This window comes from Sapajus apella, unplaced genomic scaffold (assembly GCF_009761245.1).
Source record: "Sapajus apella isolate SASKATOON/1434 unplaced genomic scaffold, GSC_monkey_1.0 scaffold175, whole genome shotgun sequence".
In the NCBI taxonomy this organism is placed as follows: domain Eukaryota; kingdom Metazoa; phylum Chordata; class Mammalia; order Primates; family Cebidae; genus Sapajus; species Sapajus apella.
Window position 1 is genome coordinate 396,307 of NW_022437115.1, and position 16,279 is coordinate 412,585.

The 16,279-nt window shown below is 53.5% G+C and overlaps 1 protein-coding gene across 4 annotated transcripts in view; it reads left to right on the forward strand.

Moving 5' to 3' along the window:
- CRAMP1 (cramped chromatin regulator homolog 1) overlaps nucleotides 1-16,279 on the forward strand; it is a 56,823-nt gene that overhangs the window by 38,356 nt on the left and 2,188 nt on the right. For 2 of the 4 annotated variants that reach the window (XM_032268111.1, XM_032268109.1), the window contains exons 10-20: nucleotides 45-1,160; nucleotides 3,664-3,835; nucleotides 4,922-5,103; nucleotides 5,192-5,266; nucleotides 8,722-8,803; nucleotides 9,730-9,834; nucleotides 10,079-10,257; nucleotides 10,968-11,033; nucleotides 11,560-11,794; nucleotides 12,619-12,783; nucleotides 13,420-13,565. In XM_032268111.1, coding sequence (XP_032124002.1) covers nucleotides 45-1,160; nucleotides 3,664-3,835; nucleotides 4,922-5,103; nucleotides 5,192-5,266; nucleotides 8,722-8,803; nucleotides 9,730-9,834; nucleotides 10,079-10,257; nucleotides 10,968-11,033; nucleotides 11,560-11,794; nucleotides 12,619-12,783; nucleotides 13,420-13,565 — 2,523 coding nt within the window. The remainder of the gene's footprint in view (nucleotides 1-44; nucleotides 1,161-3,663; nucleotides 3,836-4,921; nucleotides 5,104-5,191; nucleotides 5,267-8,721; nucleotides 8,804-9,729; nucleotides 9,835-10,078; nucleotides 10,258-10,967; nucleotides 11,034-11,559; nucleotides 11,795-12,618; nucleotides 12,784-13,419; nucleotides 13,566-16,279) is intronic. The other 2 variants (XM_032268110.1, XM_032268112.1) reach the window with 2 other exon arrangements.

Consider the following 16,279-nt stretch of genomic DNA (forward strand, 5'->3'; position numbering starts at 1 on the left):
ACCTCAGTGCCAGTCAGCGTGGGCCTTCCTTGACGGGCACTCAGAGGAAGACACTCGAGGAGCGGCAGCTGCAAGACTCCTGCTCCCCACCGATGCAGGAGAAGGTGACTCTGCACTTGTTCCCAGGCGAGAACTGCACGCTGACGCCACTGCCAGGCGTGGCCCGCGTGGTACACTCCAAGGCCTTCTGTACGGTGCACTGGCAGGAGGGCGGCCGGTGCAAGCAGAGTGCCAAGGATGCCCATGTGCTGCCCCCAGCCCAAATCCTGGGCATCCAGAGTGGGCAGGGCACAGCCCGGGGCCAGGTGAAATGCCCTCGGGGCGGAGCTGAGGGCAAGGGTGCGGGGCGGCCCCCTCCTGCGGCTGACGCCTCACAGAGCTCTGGAGAGAGTTCCCCCGAAAGCACCCCTGGGGAAGGGGCCATCCTAAGCTTGAGTAGCCCGGACGCTCCCGACAGACCTCCTGCTAGGCAGCAGGACACTGGGCCATGTCCTGAGAAGACCCCTACAGAAGGCAGGGACAGCCCCATCCGGGAGCCAGGGGCCTTGCCGTGTGCCTGTGGTCAGCTTCCAGACCTGGAGGACGAGCTCTCGCTCCTAGACCCCTTGCCCCGCTACCTGAAATCCTGCCAGGACCTCATTGTCCCCGAGCAGTGCCGCTGTGTAGACATGCGGCCTGGGAGCGAGCAGCCTCCTCCGGGCCGGGCAGCCTCCCCAGAGGTGCTGGCTCCTGTCAGCAAGGAGCCTGTTGACCTTGCCCTCGCTGGCCCTGCCCCGAGGCCCAGCCCCGGGCTCTTGCCAGATGTTTGCACTAAAGACTCGGCAGATGCACCTGCAGAGGAGGTCCAGGAAAAGGGGAGCCCTGCCGAGCCTCCGCTGCCTCAGGGACAGCCTGCCGCCAGACCCCCAAAGGAGGTCCCTGCCAGCCGGCTGGCACAGCAGCTCCGTGAGGAGGGCTGGAACCTGCAGACCTCTGAAAGCCTCACGCTGGCCGAAGTCTACCTCATGATGGGCAAGCCCAGCAAGCTGCAGCTGGAGTACGACTGGCTGGGGCCCAGCCGCCAGGACCCCCGCCCCGGCTCCCCAGCCACCACCCTCCACAAGCAGCGCCTCCTCAGCTGCCTCCTGAAGCTCATTTCCACCGAGGTCAACCCCAAGCTGGTGAGTGGGTCAGGGCCCAGCCCCTTTGGTGGCCCAAGGGAAGCCAGGCCCAGTCTTGGAGGACTCCCAGCTGGGCAGCTAGGGCCAGCACAGGTGGGGTCCAGACAAGAGAGAGAGGGTCCTATTGCAGGGAGCCCACAGGACCTCAAGGAAGGAGGAGAGGCAGGGACCTAAATGATCCGGGAGATAGGCTATCCACAGATCATGTTCCTCTCCCTCGAGTAGGGATCTTAGGGCACTTGATGAGTGTCCCCACTCCCCTACATGGCGCCAGAAGTGCAATGATGAGTGGCGTGGCGTGGGTGTTCTCTTCTGTGTGGCGCTTGAAAGAAGACAGCCAGCAGGCAGGCAGTACCTCGTGAGCCCTCATGCTCCTGCAAGTCTGCCAAGCCCAAGTGTGCAGCAGAGGGGACAACGTGCACAGGACCAAGGGTCACAGAGTGAGGCCTGGAGCTGAGCTAGCCTTCTTTCTTATCTAATCACTGTTACAGGTCTCCACAGAGGGAACGACGGGTGTAGTTCTTGCTCTAGAAAGACCATCCTAGCTGCTGTGCAGATGGTGTGTGGCGAGGCCAGAGGAGAGCAGGGATGTGGTGCTGTGGCGGAGGAGTGGAGCTGGGGACCAGATAGGATGGTCCCTGCAGCGTGTGGGTGGGCCCTGAGTCTAGGAAAGGGTCCCCTACCACAGGGAGGCCAGTTGGTGGAGCCGACAGGTGGGGTGCAGAAGGGGTGCTGCTGGGAGTTATCCTACCCTACGCCTCCAAGTCGGATAGGATTTCTGGGTGCAAGAGAGCAAGGTCTCATGGCAGACCATCCTGAAACGGCATGTTTGGACACTGGCAAACTGCTGGACATGAGCGAGGGGCTGGAATGACGGGCTGGGGCAGGAGCTGCAGGTCACTGTGGGCCCCTGGGCGCTGTTTCACAGTCAGAATGTGTGTGAGGGATGTCCCTGTGCTGGTGGGGGACTTGGGATTTGGGCACTCATGAGCCCCCACCCACTCGCTGCTCTGCACAGGCCGCCTCATGGCTTCTGAGTGGTGCTTGCTTCTGCCTGCATCCACCACACCTTCCGCTGGTTTTTTGCCCTCTGCCCACAGCCCGTGTGTGGCTTGCCCCCGAGACCTGGTCCATCAGCAGGTGGCAGGAAAGTGCACATTTGCCCGGGCAGCATCACAGGGCCTGGTTACGGGGAAGATTCTTGCAGGGTTGGTGGTGACTGAGCCTGACTCAGGTGCCTCTGAGGCCAGGCCTGAGGGTGAAAGTGGCTCGGGGTAATGTGGAGAGAATGCTAGGTTGAGCAAGTGGTGACCAGCAAGACAGCGTCTTTAGAAGGCTCTTCAGGTTTGGCTTTTGGCAGTCTCATGGTAGGGGCTATGGAGAGATGTGGTGCCTGCGTTCAGGTGTCCCAAGGAAGGGGCCAGGGCAGGCTCCTGAGAGTGCAGGTGTCAGTCCTGGGACACAGAGGAGGTAGAAATCCCACACAGAAGGGCATCCCCATCCCCATGGGGAGCCAGTTAGAGAGGCTGACTTGGGGTGGGCCTGGCAGACGGGACAGACAGTTAGGTGCCTGATGCACCTCTGGTGTGGGGTCCCCTGCCCCTGTGCTGTCGCTTGCCTGGTAGAGCTGTGATGAGCAAACACCCCTAAAGGCCCGAGCCCCAGAGACCAAGAGATGCCAAGGGCTGCTGAGCCACTGTCGAAGGTGGAAGTGGCAGCGTAGGAAGGGTCATGAGGTGGGAGAGTCCCAGAGAAAGCCTGGGCTGTGGGGACTAGGGGCTGAAGGTTCTGAGTGAGCAGACGGGCAGGGCTGTGCTGAGAGCATGGGGCAGAGGGCTTCATAGTCCTCAGGGAGGTTTCCCAGGTGGGATGTGTAGGGTGTTCAGGAGAGTGAGGAGAGCCAAGAGGCTGGGATGTTGGCCAAGTCTTCCCAGCGGTGTTGGCATCTCTGTGGTGAGCCAGGCGGGGATCCCACGACACGGCAGCAGGCTCTGTGGGCTGTGGCATGGGCATGCATTCCCCCCGGGGTTGGGCTTCGTCGCTGCAGAGTATTCTTCAGCTGTACTTGTATCTGTTTCTAGAAAGCCTGCCTGTATTTCCTTCCTCTGACTCAAGCAGACAGCCTACTGCAGTCTTGTGCTGACTTTTTAATATGGCTTTGAGCTCTTGATACTTGTCACTTGCTATCCCGCATCTCTTTCTGCAGTCCATGCTGGCACTTCAGCTGGTCCCTTCTGTCCCATCTCTCCCGTAGCATGTGGAAAGGTACTTATGAGGAAGCGAGTGGTTTTCATTACTTACCTGACGGGTGACTTTTAAAACTGGCAAGCTGCCGAGTGGCTCTAGGGACACAGTGTTTGGGCATCGCTGGCCCCAGCCTTTGCCATCATGACACTGTGCTCTCTGGGCTTGATGAAGTTCTCGTGCCTTCTCCAGGGCGCATATTTCAGAGCCGTTTCTCATGTGCCAAGTTTGGATGTTGTTTGGCCCATTTCTGTCCCAGGCTCTGGAAGCAAACACTGTCTCTACAGTGAGGACCTCCCAGGAGGAGCAGTCCACAACGCCCCCAGGGAAGGTGGTGACCGTCAGCTCTCGAAGCCCCCGCTGCCCTCGGAACCAGGCCACCCTCCGCAGCAGCAAGACCTTCCCGCCCAGCTCTGCACCATGCCCCTCAGGTGAGGCTGTGGCAGCCGCACTCCCTGTGCCTGGTCCACCCTGTTGGTGTCATTCTGGGCTTCAGCGGCTGTGCCAAAGCTAAGGGCACAGGTGTACCTGAGACCTGGCCCCACTGTCCGGATTGCCACTCTCTAGCTGACAGGGTGAAGGTGCAGAAATTACTGCCTCCTCCTGGGGAGGGAGATGCCAGGGCCTGTCACAAGGACTTTGGAGTCCTGGGGTATAGAAGTTGGCAAGAGGCCAGCCTTTGCCAGTCTGGTCACTTTGGAGTCTGTTCCGTGGGACCAGGAAAAGCCTCCCTAATGTGCTGAGTTGGTGGTTCAAAACCCCTGTGAAGGTTGTTTTTTTTCTACTTTTCTTCCCATGTCTAACATCAGAATAGAGAATCCTTTAGTTAGGGGAGGTGCCACTAGGTTAACCCAAGTCCTGTAAAGAACGGTGGAGCAACCTGCTAATCCACAGTGTACTCCCGTCCCAGCAGTGTACTGGAAATAATTAAAATTCAGGGATCACAAATTGTGTTTCTGGTTCATAAAACCCCAAGACAAGCATGACCAGTTTCCCAAGGCATCAGTTTCACTTGCTTTCAACCCATAGTATTTTTATGGTGAGTTTTAGGCTGGTTGCAGTGGCTCACGCCTGTAAACCCAGCACTTTGGGAGGCCACAGTGGGTGGATCACCTGAGGTCAGGAGTTGGAGACCAGCCTGGCCAACATGGGAAACCCTGTCTCTACTAAAAATATAAAAATTAGCCAGGCGTGGTGGCGGGGGCCTGTAATCCCAGCTACTCAGGAGGCTGAGGCAGGAGAATCGCTTGAACCTGGGAGGCAGAGGTTGCAGTGAGCTGAGATCACGCCACTGCACTGCAGCCTGGGTGACAAAGACTGCATCTCAAAAAAAAAAAAAAAATGAGACTCATTCTTTATATGGGACTGAGATTGAGATAGAGGTATCTCCTTTCAAGACAACCAAACAGGTTGCCAAGAGAGTGTCTTTCTGACTTTCTTCCCAACAGAATTCTATTGACCCTGGACCTGTTGCTAGGTGAATGCCGTCACAGTGATTCTTTCCTCTCCTCTACCAGGTTTGAGAAACCCTCCAAGACCCCTCTTGGTGGCTGGTCCCACCAGCACGGGAAGCAGTGATTCAGATGGCGGCCTTTTTGCTGTCCCAACAACCTTGCCACCCAACAGCCGACACGGCAAACTCTTCTCTCCCAGTAAAGATGCAGAGCTGACTTTCCGCCAGCATCTGAACTCCATCAGCGTGAGTGTGTGGGGCCAGGCCGTCCCATACGGGTTTCCCTGTGGTGTGGAGAGCATACCTTCAGGTGCCGTGCACTGCTCCCTTACAGATGCAGTCAGATTTCTTCCTGCCAAAGCCCCGGAAGCTGCGGAACCGGCACCTTCGGAAGCCACTGGTGGTCCAGGTCAGGTTCTCGTCAAGTCTGAATGTGCTGCCTCTTGCCTGCGCCAACCGGGACATGGGGTTTCTTCCCTCTGTCAGGTTTTCATCGTGTCAAATGGGGGAAAATCCCTGCCCCTTCCTTCCCTCTTGTGAGTAGGGTAAATACAAGTAATAATAGTGAACTTAATGGTACCCAGAAGTATAGGTAATCTTTCAACAATGTAGAAAACCACTTGCAGAAAAGACAGTTATAGGGATTCAAGTCCAAAGAAAGTCCCAGATTGGGATTTTTTTTTTGAGATGGAGTTTGGTTCTTGTTGCCCAGGCTGGAGTACAATGGCACAATCTCGGCTCACTGCAACCTCTGCCTCCCGGGTTCAAGCGATTCTCCTGCCTCAGCCTCCCAAGCAGCTGGGATTACAGGCATGTTCCCCCATACTTGGCTAATTTTTATATATATATATATATATATATATATATATATATATATTTTTTTTTTTTTTTTTGAGACGGAGTTTCGCTCTTGTTTCCCTGGCTGGAGTGCAATGGCGCGATCTCGGCTCACCGCAACCTCCGCCTCCTGGGTTCAGGCAATTCTCCTGCCTCAGCCTCCTGAGTAGCCGGGACTACAGGCACGCGCCACCATGCCCAGCTAATTTTTTGTATTTTTAGTAGAGACGGGGTTTCACCATGTTGACCAGGATGGTCTCGATCTCTTGACCTCATGATCCACCCGCCTCGGCCTCCCAAAGTGCTGGGATTACAGGCGTGAGCCACTGCGCCCGGCCTAATTTTTATATTTTTAATAGAGACGGGGTTTCTCCATGTTGGTCTGGCTGGTCTCAACTCCTGACCTCAGGTGATCTGCCCACTTCAGCCTCCCAAAGTGCTGGGATTACAGGTGTGAGCCAATGTGCCCGGCTGGGATGTATTTATGGACTATAAGAACACCTATTTTTTTTAACATTTAGTCAGTGGGAGCAGTTGGCAGACATGTGTGTTGGCCAGAGCCCAGGCTTCTCATGAGCTCCTTGGGAGGACCCGAGGATGCTGTATGCCTGAGGGACATCCAGGGACTCAGAGACCTCTCAGAAGAAGACCTTGGCATTTTGAGGCATGAAAGTACAGAAAGTGAGGCTGAGTGCGGTGGCTCACGCCTGTAATTGCAACACTTTGGGAGGCCGAGGTGGGTGGATCACAAGGTCAGGAGTTCAAGACCAGCCTGGCCAAGATGGTGAAAACCCATCTCTACTAAAAGTACAAAAATTAACTGGATGTGGTGGCAGGTGTCTGTTATCTCAGCTACCGGAGAGGCTGAGGCAGAGAATTGTTTGAACTCTGGAGGCAGAGTTTACGGTGAACTGAGATCATGCCACTGCACTTCAGCCTGCGCAACAGAGCGAGACTCTGTCTCAAAAAATATAATAATAATAATAATTAAATAGTACAGAAGTGAGGTGGGAAGTCTGAGATAATTATGGCCTTAGAAATTTATGGATGTGTGTTATTTCGGATTAATGCACAGGTTTCTTTTTGTAGTCTAGACTCTTAGAAATCTCTTTCTCTCTTGAGATTAGTGAGTTTATAAATGAGAGATTCATGAAAGGTCTTAGGAAGAAAGATGCTGTGGCCCAGGGGCCAGTTCCAGCCTGACTGTTGTTTTGTTTAATTTGAAACAGCTTTATAGATAGACAATTCACATATCATAGTGTTTGCCCATTTAAAGTATATGACTCAGTGGTTACAGGGTTGTACAACCATCACCAGGGGTCTAATCCCAGAATGTTCTCACCCAGAAAGGAAACACTGCACCTTTGAACTCACATTGTCTTCTCAGAACCTCCAGCCCTTGGCCACTACGAATCCACTTTTTGTCTCTATGGATTTGTCTATTCTGGGCATTTCCTATAAATAGGGTCATGCAGTATGTGGTCTTTTCCACTTAACATTTTTGGTTTTTTGAGATGAAGTCTCACTCTTGTCCCCCGGGATGGAGTACGATGGCACAATCTCGGCTCACTATAACCTCCACCTCCCGGGTTCAAGCAATTCTGCTTCAGTCTCCTGAGTAGCTGGGATTACAGGAATGCACCACCACACCTGGCTAATATTTGTTTTTTGTTTGTTTTTTTTTTAATAGAGACGGGGTTTCAACATGTGGGTCAGGCTGGTCTCGAACTCGTGACCTCAGGTGATCCACCCACTTTGGCCTCCCAAAGTGCTGGATTACAGGTGTGAGCCACCGTGCCTGGCCCTCCACTTAATATTTTTGTAAATAAAGTTTTACTGGTACACAGCCATGATTATTCATTTCTGTACTATCTACTGTTTTCCACATGGGTGTGGTCAAGTACGGACCCCGAAACCTAAAATATTTCCTGCCTGCTCCTTTACAGAAAAAGTGTGCTAATCTGTGCTACAAAGTGCGTAGCCTTGGGTGAAAGCTTGTGCTCCTAGGCCACAGCCTGCCTCTGTCTCTAGTAGCACCTCCCGTCTAGTTTCTCCAGCGCCAGTGTCCTGGGGCATCTCAAAGGGTAAAGAACTGCAGTGGTACCCCCGGAGGCCAGAGTGCCTCAGACACTTGGAGTTTGACCAACACTTTTTTGTTCATGTTTTATCTTGATTACTAACAGTTTCAGTGATGAACGCAGTTTCTCCGAGATAGTCCTTGTCACTGAAACCTGTCATAGCACATTCAGCCTAATTATTCCCTCACAAAAGCCCTGTGAAGGGGTGCCTCATGCCCTTTGGTGCCTGTGTGTTACAGGCAGTGACTTTATTTTCTTCACCCCATGTGAGGAAGCCCAGAATGGGGGGTGTCACTCATAAAAGTCCATATCCAAAAAAAAAAAAAAAGTCCGTATCTAATGATTATACACAGGTTTATATGACTTGTTGCAGTCTAGCCAAATCTAAAAGAAAGTTTGGATTGAAAGTGGATCAGGCCGGGTGCGGTGGTTCATGCCTGTAAATCCCAGCACTTTGGGAGGTTGAGGCTGGTGAATCACCTGAGGGCCGGAGTTGAGCCTGGCCAAGATGGTGAAACCTCGTCTCTACCAAAAATACAAAAATTAGCTGGGCATGTTCTGAGTGCCTGTAATCCCAGCCACTTGGGAAGCTGAAGCAGCAGAACCGCTTGAACCTGGGAGGCAGACGTTTCAGTGAGCGTGCCACTGTACTCCAGCCTGGGGGACAGAATGAGAAACCATCCAAAAAAAAAAAAAGTGGATCACTCTGACATTCCTCCCTGGGAAATGTTTTCCCTGGGAAAACTAGGTTTGTTTCAGAGAGGACCTAACTGGGGCTGGGGGTGCACAGGACCTGTCTGAGACACCCTGTGTCATTGGCTCTGGAAAAAGAGCCCCACCTGGCTATGCTAGGCACCCTCTTCCTTGGGACATTCCTATGTAACCTGGTTCTGGAGTCATCTTTTGGCATAGGAGTTTCATCACCTTGTTTGCCATTTTTCTACCACAGAGGACGCTGCTCCCTAGACCGTCAGAAAACCAGTCCCACAACGTTTGTTCCTTCTCCATCCTGTCTAACTCTTCCGTAACTGGTAAGGACCTAGAGCTTTTCTGGGGTAGCTTTTCCCTCCTCCTCACCTGAGGGCCTTGGCTTTGGAAACAATAGGTGCTTATTTCCATGGCTTATTTTTAGGTATTCCTTTGTTCATTCTACTGACTAATACCTAATGTGCCCTATGTACTGGGCCACGGACTGCCTTGGTGGGCGAGGCAGTTAGTCCAGAGGGTGCCCCTTCGTCTGTAGCCTCTGATGGCCCTGTGTGGGGCGGTTGGCTTGGTTTGAGTTACTGGAGCATCTCTTATGTGCTCTCTGTATGTAACATCTTGCCAGCTGTTTTATGGAATGGATGTGTTCTTGGGGTGTGTGGATTATGCTTCCATCAGTCTGTACGTTTAGTGGGGGGCCTTGGCTCCTGGCAGTAGATCTTAACACAGGGAGAGGCTTCTAGTGAAACACATACTCTGTGACTTACCTTTTCTACCAGTCTTGACTTCCACATCTCTCACTGACATATTGCAAGACCCTTATACAGCTGTCGATTGCTTTTTCTCCTGCCTACTTTTCCATTTTCAACTGTGGAAAGCCTGGCAAGATAAAACCAAATTGCAGTGGCAGAATCTTAGTCCAGAATCTGATGCTGTGACTGCCCCGGGGCCTGTTCCTCAGTTCAGGGGCTTGTCACCCTTAAAGAGCCATTTCCGCAGGATGACAGTGGTGATTGCAGCCTTCCAGTAGCTCCTGGGAGGTACAGTGGTGGGTGCCAGAGCTTGTGTGACTTTGGGGGCCTATGTGACCTCTGACTCCTCACATTAGCATTTGGGATGTTCGCTGGTTTCAGCTTGGCTCAGCTTCCACACTCCCAACAGTGGCTGTAAAGGAAGCCCCCTGCGGCCCCGTCCTGCTGTGAGGGCACGGTGGGCGGGCTCGACATGTCTGCTTTTGCCCTCGCCCTCGCAGGGAGAGGTTCGTTCCGGCCCATCCAGTCTTCTCTGACCAAAGCAGCTCTGTCTCGGCCGATCGTGCCCAAGGTCCTTCCACCCCAGGCCACGAGTCACCTGGCCAGTAAGTCTGTACCTGCATGGCCACAGCCACTGAGTGAGCCTATGAGGGATGTTTTTGTGACCAGGTTTTTTGAATGTTTTCTTCTCCAAATCATAATGTCTCATTACCCTTCACCGAGAACATCCAAACCCTTGGCTCAAGCATTGACATGAGGTGTGAGGGAGAAGCTGTTCCCCGAGCCCTCTTGGGACATACCATGGGTTGTCAGCAGAGCAGAGATGTGCAGTGTCCTTTCTGTTGCCAGGTACTATCGACTTAGCAGCTACGAGTGCCGGCATCCTCCCCGGGAACCCCCTCCCTGCCTTGGACACCGAGGGCTTGTCTGGCATCTCTCCACTGTCTTCAGACGAGGTGACAGGTGCCGTCTCTGGGCAGGACTCCACTGGAGCTCACCAGAATGGAGACGCCCTCCCCGCCATGGGGGTGAGTATGTTTAGATGGGCTTTTCAGCCTTAGTACCAACTTCTGGTATGTACACCAAAGCCATGTGGCTGAGATCACACTGGACTCCTGTTCTGCCTTTGGAGGAGAGTCACCAGACCAGGGCTGCCATGGTGTGAGCAAGCTCTGTGACGAAAGGTGGGGACAGGCTTGCCATGTGGCATTGGAGAACCCAGAGCCAAGGCGATGTGGAAACCTAGCTCCATCTGAGAGTGACCGTAACCAAGTTGACAGCAGTGAGCCCACAGCGCTGGGCTCGGACATCACTGAGCATGTTTTTCATCTGGGAAAAGAACCCCCTGCATGGCCTTGACCATTGCTCCTGTCTGACGCTCCAAGCACCGGCTTTCTCTGGCCTCTCATGGCCACTTCAGAGCCACCCCAAGGAGGGTGGGGTGGGCTGATGCTCTTAAGACTCCAGGGAGCCCAGCTCTGCCTGCTATAAAGTTGACTTCCTGATAGAGGAACTTTAGTTCACTCTTTGAAGCCTCAAAAAAAATTCAAGTACAGGGCCCATGCCCTGAAAGTGCCCTTTTAGCATTTTTGACGTTAGACCCCTATCCGTTTACTGTCCGTCCACTGTTAAGAGGCCATGGGGATGGAACACCTCTTTCTGGAACTCTGTCGCAGGCGAGGGTGTGGGTGGCGTCCGATGCACCTCGCAGCTGCTCATGGGCGTGCTGTTCCTGCAGGGCTCGGACCCGTTCGTCAGCATCCCTTCGAGACCTGAGCAGGAGCCAGTGGCGGACAGTTTCCAGGTAGAATGCCCTCGTGTGCTGCTGAACAAAGCAGCTGCCCCAGGACTCCCTCCAGTGCCCTGAGCTGCCACCTGTAGTCTTGCAGTGGCCCGGCTTCTCTCTGGGACTGCTCAGTGGCTTTGCTGTTCTTCCATCTGCTATGCCGGCTGCCCAGGGTGGATAAATGTGAATACAGCTATCCCCTACCTCAGACTTCCCTCCTCCCCTCTCCAAGGTGGGCTGATTCAGAACAAGCTGTGAAAAAACTCAGCTTTCTGGGAGGAGGAGGAGGCTGTCAGCTAGTAACTCCCCCAGCATCCACCCTCTTTCTTGCGGTGTCAAAGCAGGTCCAGGCCGCTGCGGCCTGGCCTTCTGAGTCTGCCATATTGAGTGGTTTTGGGAGAATAAATTCCCCGAGCGTATTCCTGAGTTGGAAGGATGGGGTGACTGCAGCACTCATCATCCTGTTGATTTGCCCACCTGGTGTTTCCTCCCTTGTCGTGAGTTCTGATAGACTGGTTGTGTCTGAAAAATACCTGTCTCCCAGCAGGGCTCTTCTGTTCTCTCCTTATCTGAGCTGCCCAAGGCCCCTCTCCAAAATGGGCTCTCCACACCGCTGTCCTCGTCAGAGAGCTCCAGCACCCGGCTGTCTCCACCAGACGTCTCTGCTCTACTTGACATCTCCCTGCCCGGCCCGCCTGAGGATGCGCTGTCCCAGGGCGAGTCCGCCACACACATAAGTGACTCCATCATCGAGATCGCCATCAGTTCTGGCCAGTATGGTAAGGGCAGGGCAGACCCACAGCCCTTCCTATCAGGAGGTGTTGATCTCCCACCTGAGTACCTGCCACACATGCTGGGAATATTCCAGTTCTGTGATTTTTACGAATTGAACTGTGATTTTTACGAATTGAATTCTGTGATTTTTACCAATTGTCCTCCAGCAGGGACGTTGTAGGTGGATAAGGCACCTGGGACCTGGGCTGCTGATGGCCTGGTAGGCTTGCTCCTGACCTTCAGGCGAGACAGTGGGATGGCCCCACAAGGCGCTCTTCAGCCTGGGGATCAGAAAGTGTTTTTACAGTTGATCTTGAATCTGAGCAGGCAGCCTGCAGGTCTTGCAGAGCTTTCAAAGCAGTTGGGCTGGGCCCTGGAACCTTTGGTCTCACCTGCTATCTGGGACACAGCTCCTGGGAGCAGTGGTTTGTTGGTCACTAGTGTGACTCAGGCTGGGGGGTCAGAGAAACATGAGTTCACAGTGTGTTAGCATGTAGCCTTGGACAGGTCACCAACCTGTTGAACCTCCCTTTCCTGAGCAGTAAATTGGGAATAAGGTACAGCTCAGAGGGCTGCTGTGGGTGCTGTGAAATGACTCGTGGAATACGTGGTCGCCAGTGCCATTACCTTCACTGTGCACCACGCCCTCCCGCCCCATGGAGCTGTCCTGCAGGTGCTGCACTCCTTACCTGCAGAGTCACGCCATCCATCTGGTTCAGCAGGGCAGAGCCCTGCATTCCTGCTGCCTTTTCCATGGTGGGCTGGGGAAGTGAGGTGCTGTTCACCACTCCACAACAAGACGTTTCTGATCTGGGGTCTTGGTTGGCAGGTGAAGGGGTTCCTCTTTCTCCAGCAAAACTGAATGGCAGTGACAGTTCCAAGAGCCTTCCCTCCCCATCCAGCAGCCCCCAGCCAAACTGGATCGCCTCTCCCACCCACGACCCCCAGTGGTACCCCAGTGACTCCACTGACTCCTCGCTCAGCAGCCTGTTTGGTGAGTGTATGAGAAGGGCTCCCGTTTCCCTTCCCAGACTAGCAGGGGCTGGGGTCTGCAGGACACTGGATTCTCATTCTGTTGCGGCCAAACTCCCACTAGGACAGTCGGCATGTTTGCTTCTCAAGTGTTTATGTTTTTCTGAGTTAATATTTTTGTGTGTAATTTGCATGTGGGAAAATGTGCACATTTTTAGTGTACAGTTCACCAAGCTTTGGCAAGCATGTACAGCCTGGTAACCCACAATCCAGTGGAGACCTAGAACATTCCTATGACCCCAGATGCTGGATTCTGTGTGCCTTCCTGGTCTGTCCAGCTAGCCTGGCCCCTCCCCACTCGGGCTCTCTCGAGGGGAGAAAAGGAAACTGGTGTCTTGGCACTCTCTTGGCTCCTCTCTTTCTGTAGTCAGTAAGGTATTTGGAAGTGGACGGTCTAGCTGCCACCCAGCACATTCTTGAATACAAATTGGAGAGTTCATAGGATGTGTCCATCCTCTTCCCCCATGGCCCGTTTGCCCACTGGGTATCAATCATGGCAGGAAGGGGTGTATCGGGTGCCCAGCCCCAGGACCCTTCCACTGGACTGGTCCAGACCAAGCAGGGTTCAGGGTGTTCTCCTCTGGTCTTTTCTGTGCAGCAAGCTTCATCTCCCCAGAGAAGAGCCGGAAGATGTTGCCCACTCCCATCGGGACCAACAGTGGCACATCCTTGCTTGGCCCCAGCTTGTTGGATGGAAACTCAAGGGACTCATTTGTGTCCAGGTCCCTGGCTGATGTTGCAGAGGTGAGTGCGTTGACCTCACACCTGCACTTAACGACCAACCCTCCCGCACACCTGTGGGTTAGTAAGAGTTATTTGCCAAGAGTGGAAGATCAGGAGACAGCATGTGCACACTCAGATCTCTTGACTACTGAGGATGGAGACATCTGGGGATGCTGTGCCGGCTCCGGTCCCCACATGCTTAATGGCAGACTCAGTCACAGCTGAGCTCTGTGGGCGTCTGAACTGGGAGCCCTGGTCTTGGGTACAGAGCTGGGTCTCTGAAGGCAGCCCGAGCCAAGCTGGGATGTCACGTGTCCTTCACTGGCTGTGAGGTGCTGTGGTGCGGGCACCGTTGTGGAGAAGTAAGGGGTGGTCACAGCAGTTGTGTTGTTGACACTCCCATCCTAACAGCAGGACCTTTGAGCAGCGTCTCCCTGGGTCACGTTGAGCTGTGGTGCAGGGGAGCTGGGATGGGTTCTGCTGTGATCATGCTTCTCCTATGCTCAGGGTAGTGATAGGAGGAGTCATTGGGGCAGAATTTTGATGTGGAGGCAAAATGTGGTTTGTGACCCTCCTCTTTTTGACCAGATGCACTGTCCCTCTTTTTGTTGGCCACGCCATCTGGTTGTAGCCCCCAAGGCATCCACCACAAGGTTTGCCGGGCATTCGTGGGCAGGTTAGGCTTGCAGGGTGAAGACAGGCCCATTTCACCGTGACACATGGTGCAGAGAGGCAGGTGCGTGAGAGACCTGGGTGAGGGCTCTACAGACAGGGAGGGAACTCCAGTTCCAGGAGGCCACTCACGTGGGCTTGGCCTGTGTAAAAGTCCTGGAGCAGCATTTTCTGAATCTGGTCCCCACAGTGTTGCTCGGTGTTCCTTGAGGATTTTGTAGGCAGATACTTAAGGGAAACCCTTGATCCAGAAAAGCTCAAAACAACTGTTTCTCATGGACACCTCCGCTTCTCAGTATCCGAATATGAATCGTGACGTGACTCTTGAGGTGACGAGCTCATGGGAAGGCTTTGGAGAATTCCAAGCCAAGCCATGATATGACTGGAAATTTTAGCCAAATAAATGCATAGACACGATTAATAGAGTAGACCTCCATCTTGCATTGCGTGGGGTTTCTCAAATGTGTTTGGCCCCAGAATCATCATTCAGAGCACACCTTGGACTCTGATGTTTTCCAAGAAGCCGGTCTCTTGTCTCTTCCCATGCTTGTGCGCATGTTCCTAAGGTCCCGGCTCTGTGGAGATGGGCCCTGCCTACGTGTCCTGAGATAACATGCCAGGACCTCACCATTGAAAGGACAGGTCACAGCCCAGTGACTGGAGCCCCTTGGAATCAGAAATGCAGAGTGTCACCCTCACCCCAATGAGAATTTGCACGTTTAACAAAATCTTGGGCAACAGGTGACACATGGGACTGAGCAGCGGAGAAAGGGTGCAGTTAGTATTTGTGAAACACTGTCCATCATGATTAGTGCAAACAGGTATTCACTTGCAGAAAGAGCAAGTCGACGTTTAGCACGAGGATTTTCCCAAGAACCCTATACTCAGAATGTGAGTGTGTTTGTCAGCAGGTCCTTGTTGTCTGGAAGGACAGTCTGAGGCATTTGTGGATGAAAGGGTCTGGTGGTAGGGCTGGCATGAAGGGGATGGGGGTGGAGCTGGGTGGCCCTGAGATGAAAGGGGTGGGAGCTAGGCCAGGCGTGGTAGCTCACGCCTGTAATCCCAGCACTTCGGGAGGCCAGGGCAAGCAGATCACGAGGTCACAAGTTCAAGACCAGCCTGACCAACATGGTGAAACCCCATCTCTACTAAAAATACAAAAATTAGCCAGGCATGGTGGTGCACGCATGTAATCCCAGCTATTCAGGAGGCTGAGAACGGAGAATCACTTCAACCCAGGAGGCGGAAGGTTGCAGTGAACCAAGATTGTGCCACTGCACTCCAGTCTGGGCGATAGAGTGAGACTTCATCTAAAATAAAAAGAAAAGGGTGGGAGCTGATGGTGGACACACAGGGGAAGGGGAAGAAGAATTACTCTTTGTTCTGCTTTTGAAAACAAATTTTAATTTGTCTGACATTTCCCATAAGAAAAGCATAAAATTTCATTTCTGCCATAGCTTTACTGAGAATTTTCCAGACTTCCTGCATTCACAATATCACGGAGTTCATTAAGGAATATTTATGCAGGGCCTACTATGTGCAAACAAAGGCCCCTGTCCTCATGAGGCTCCTGCTCTGGAGCAGCACGCAGACGATAAACAGTGAAAGCAGCACATTCCATGTATTTGCTCACAAGACTAAGTCCTGGTGCCGAGGCCCTCCTGTGCCCCGTCCCTCTTCAGCCCCGTGCTGCCTCACCCACTGCATCATGGCCACCTTCTTGGTTGTGATTCTCAGTCAAAGCCTCTTCCTGTCTCAGGGAAGGTGCCTGTTGCTTCTTTAAAAAGGAACATGCGGCCGGGCGCGGTGGCTCAAGCCTGTAATCCCAGCACTTTGGGAGGCCAAGGCGGGTGGATCACGAGGTCAAGAGATCGAGACCATCCTGGTCAACATGGTGAAACCCCGTCTCTACTAAAAATACAAAAAATTAGCTGGGCATGGTGGTGCGTGCCTGTAATCCCAGCTACTCATGAGGCTGAGGCAGGAGAATTGCCTGAACCCAGGAGGCGGAGGTTGCGGTGAGCCGAGATCGCGCCATTGCACTCCAGCCTGGGTAACAAGAG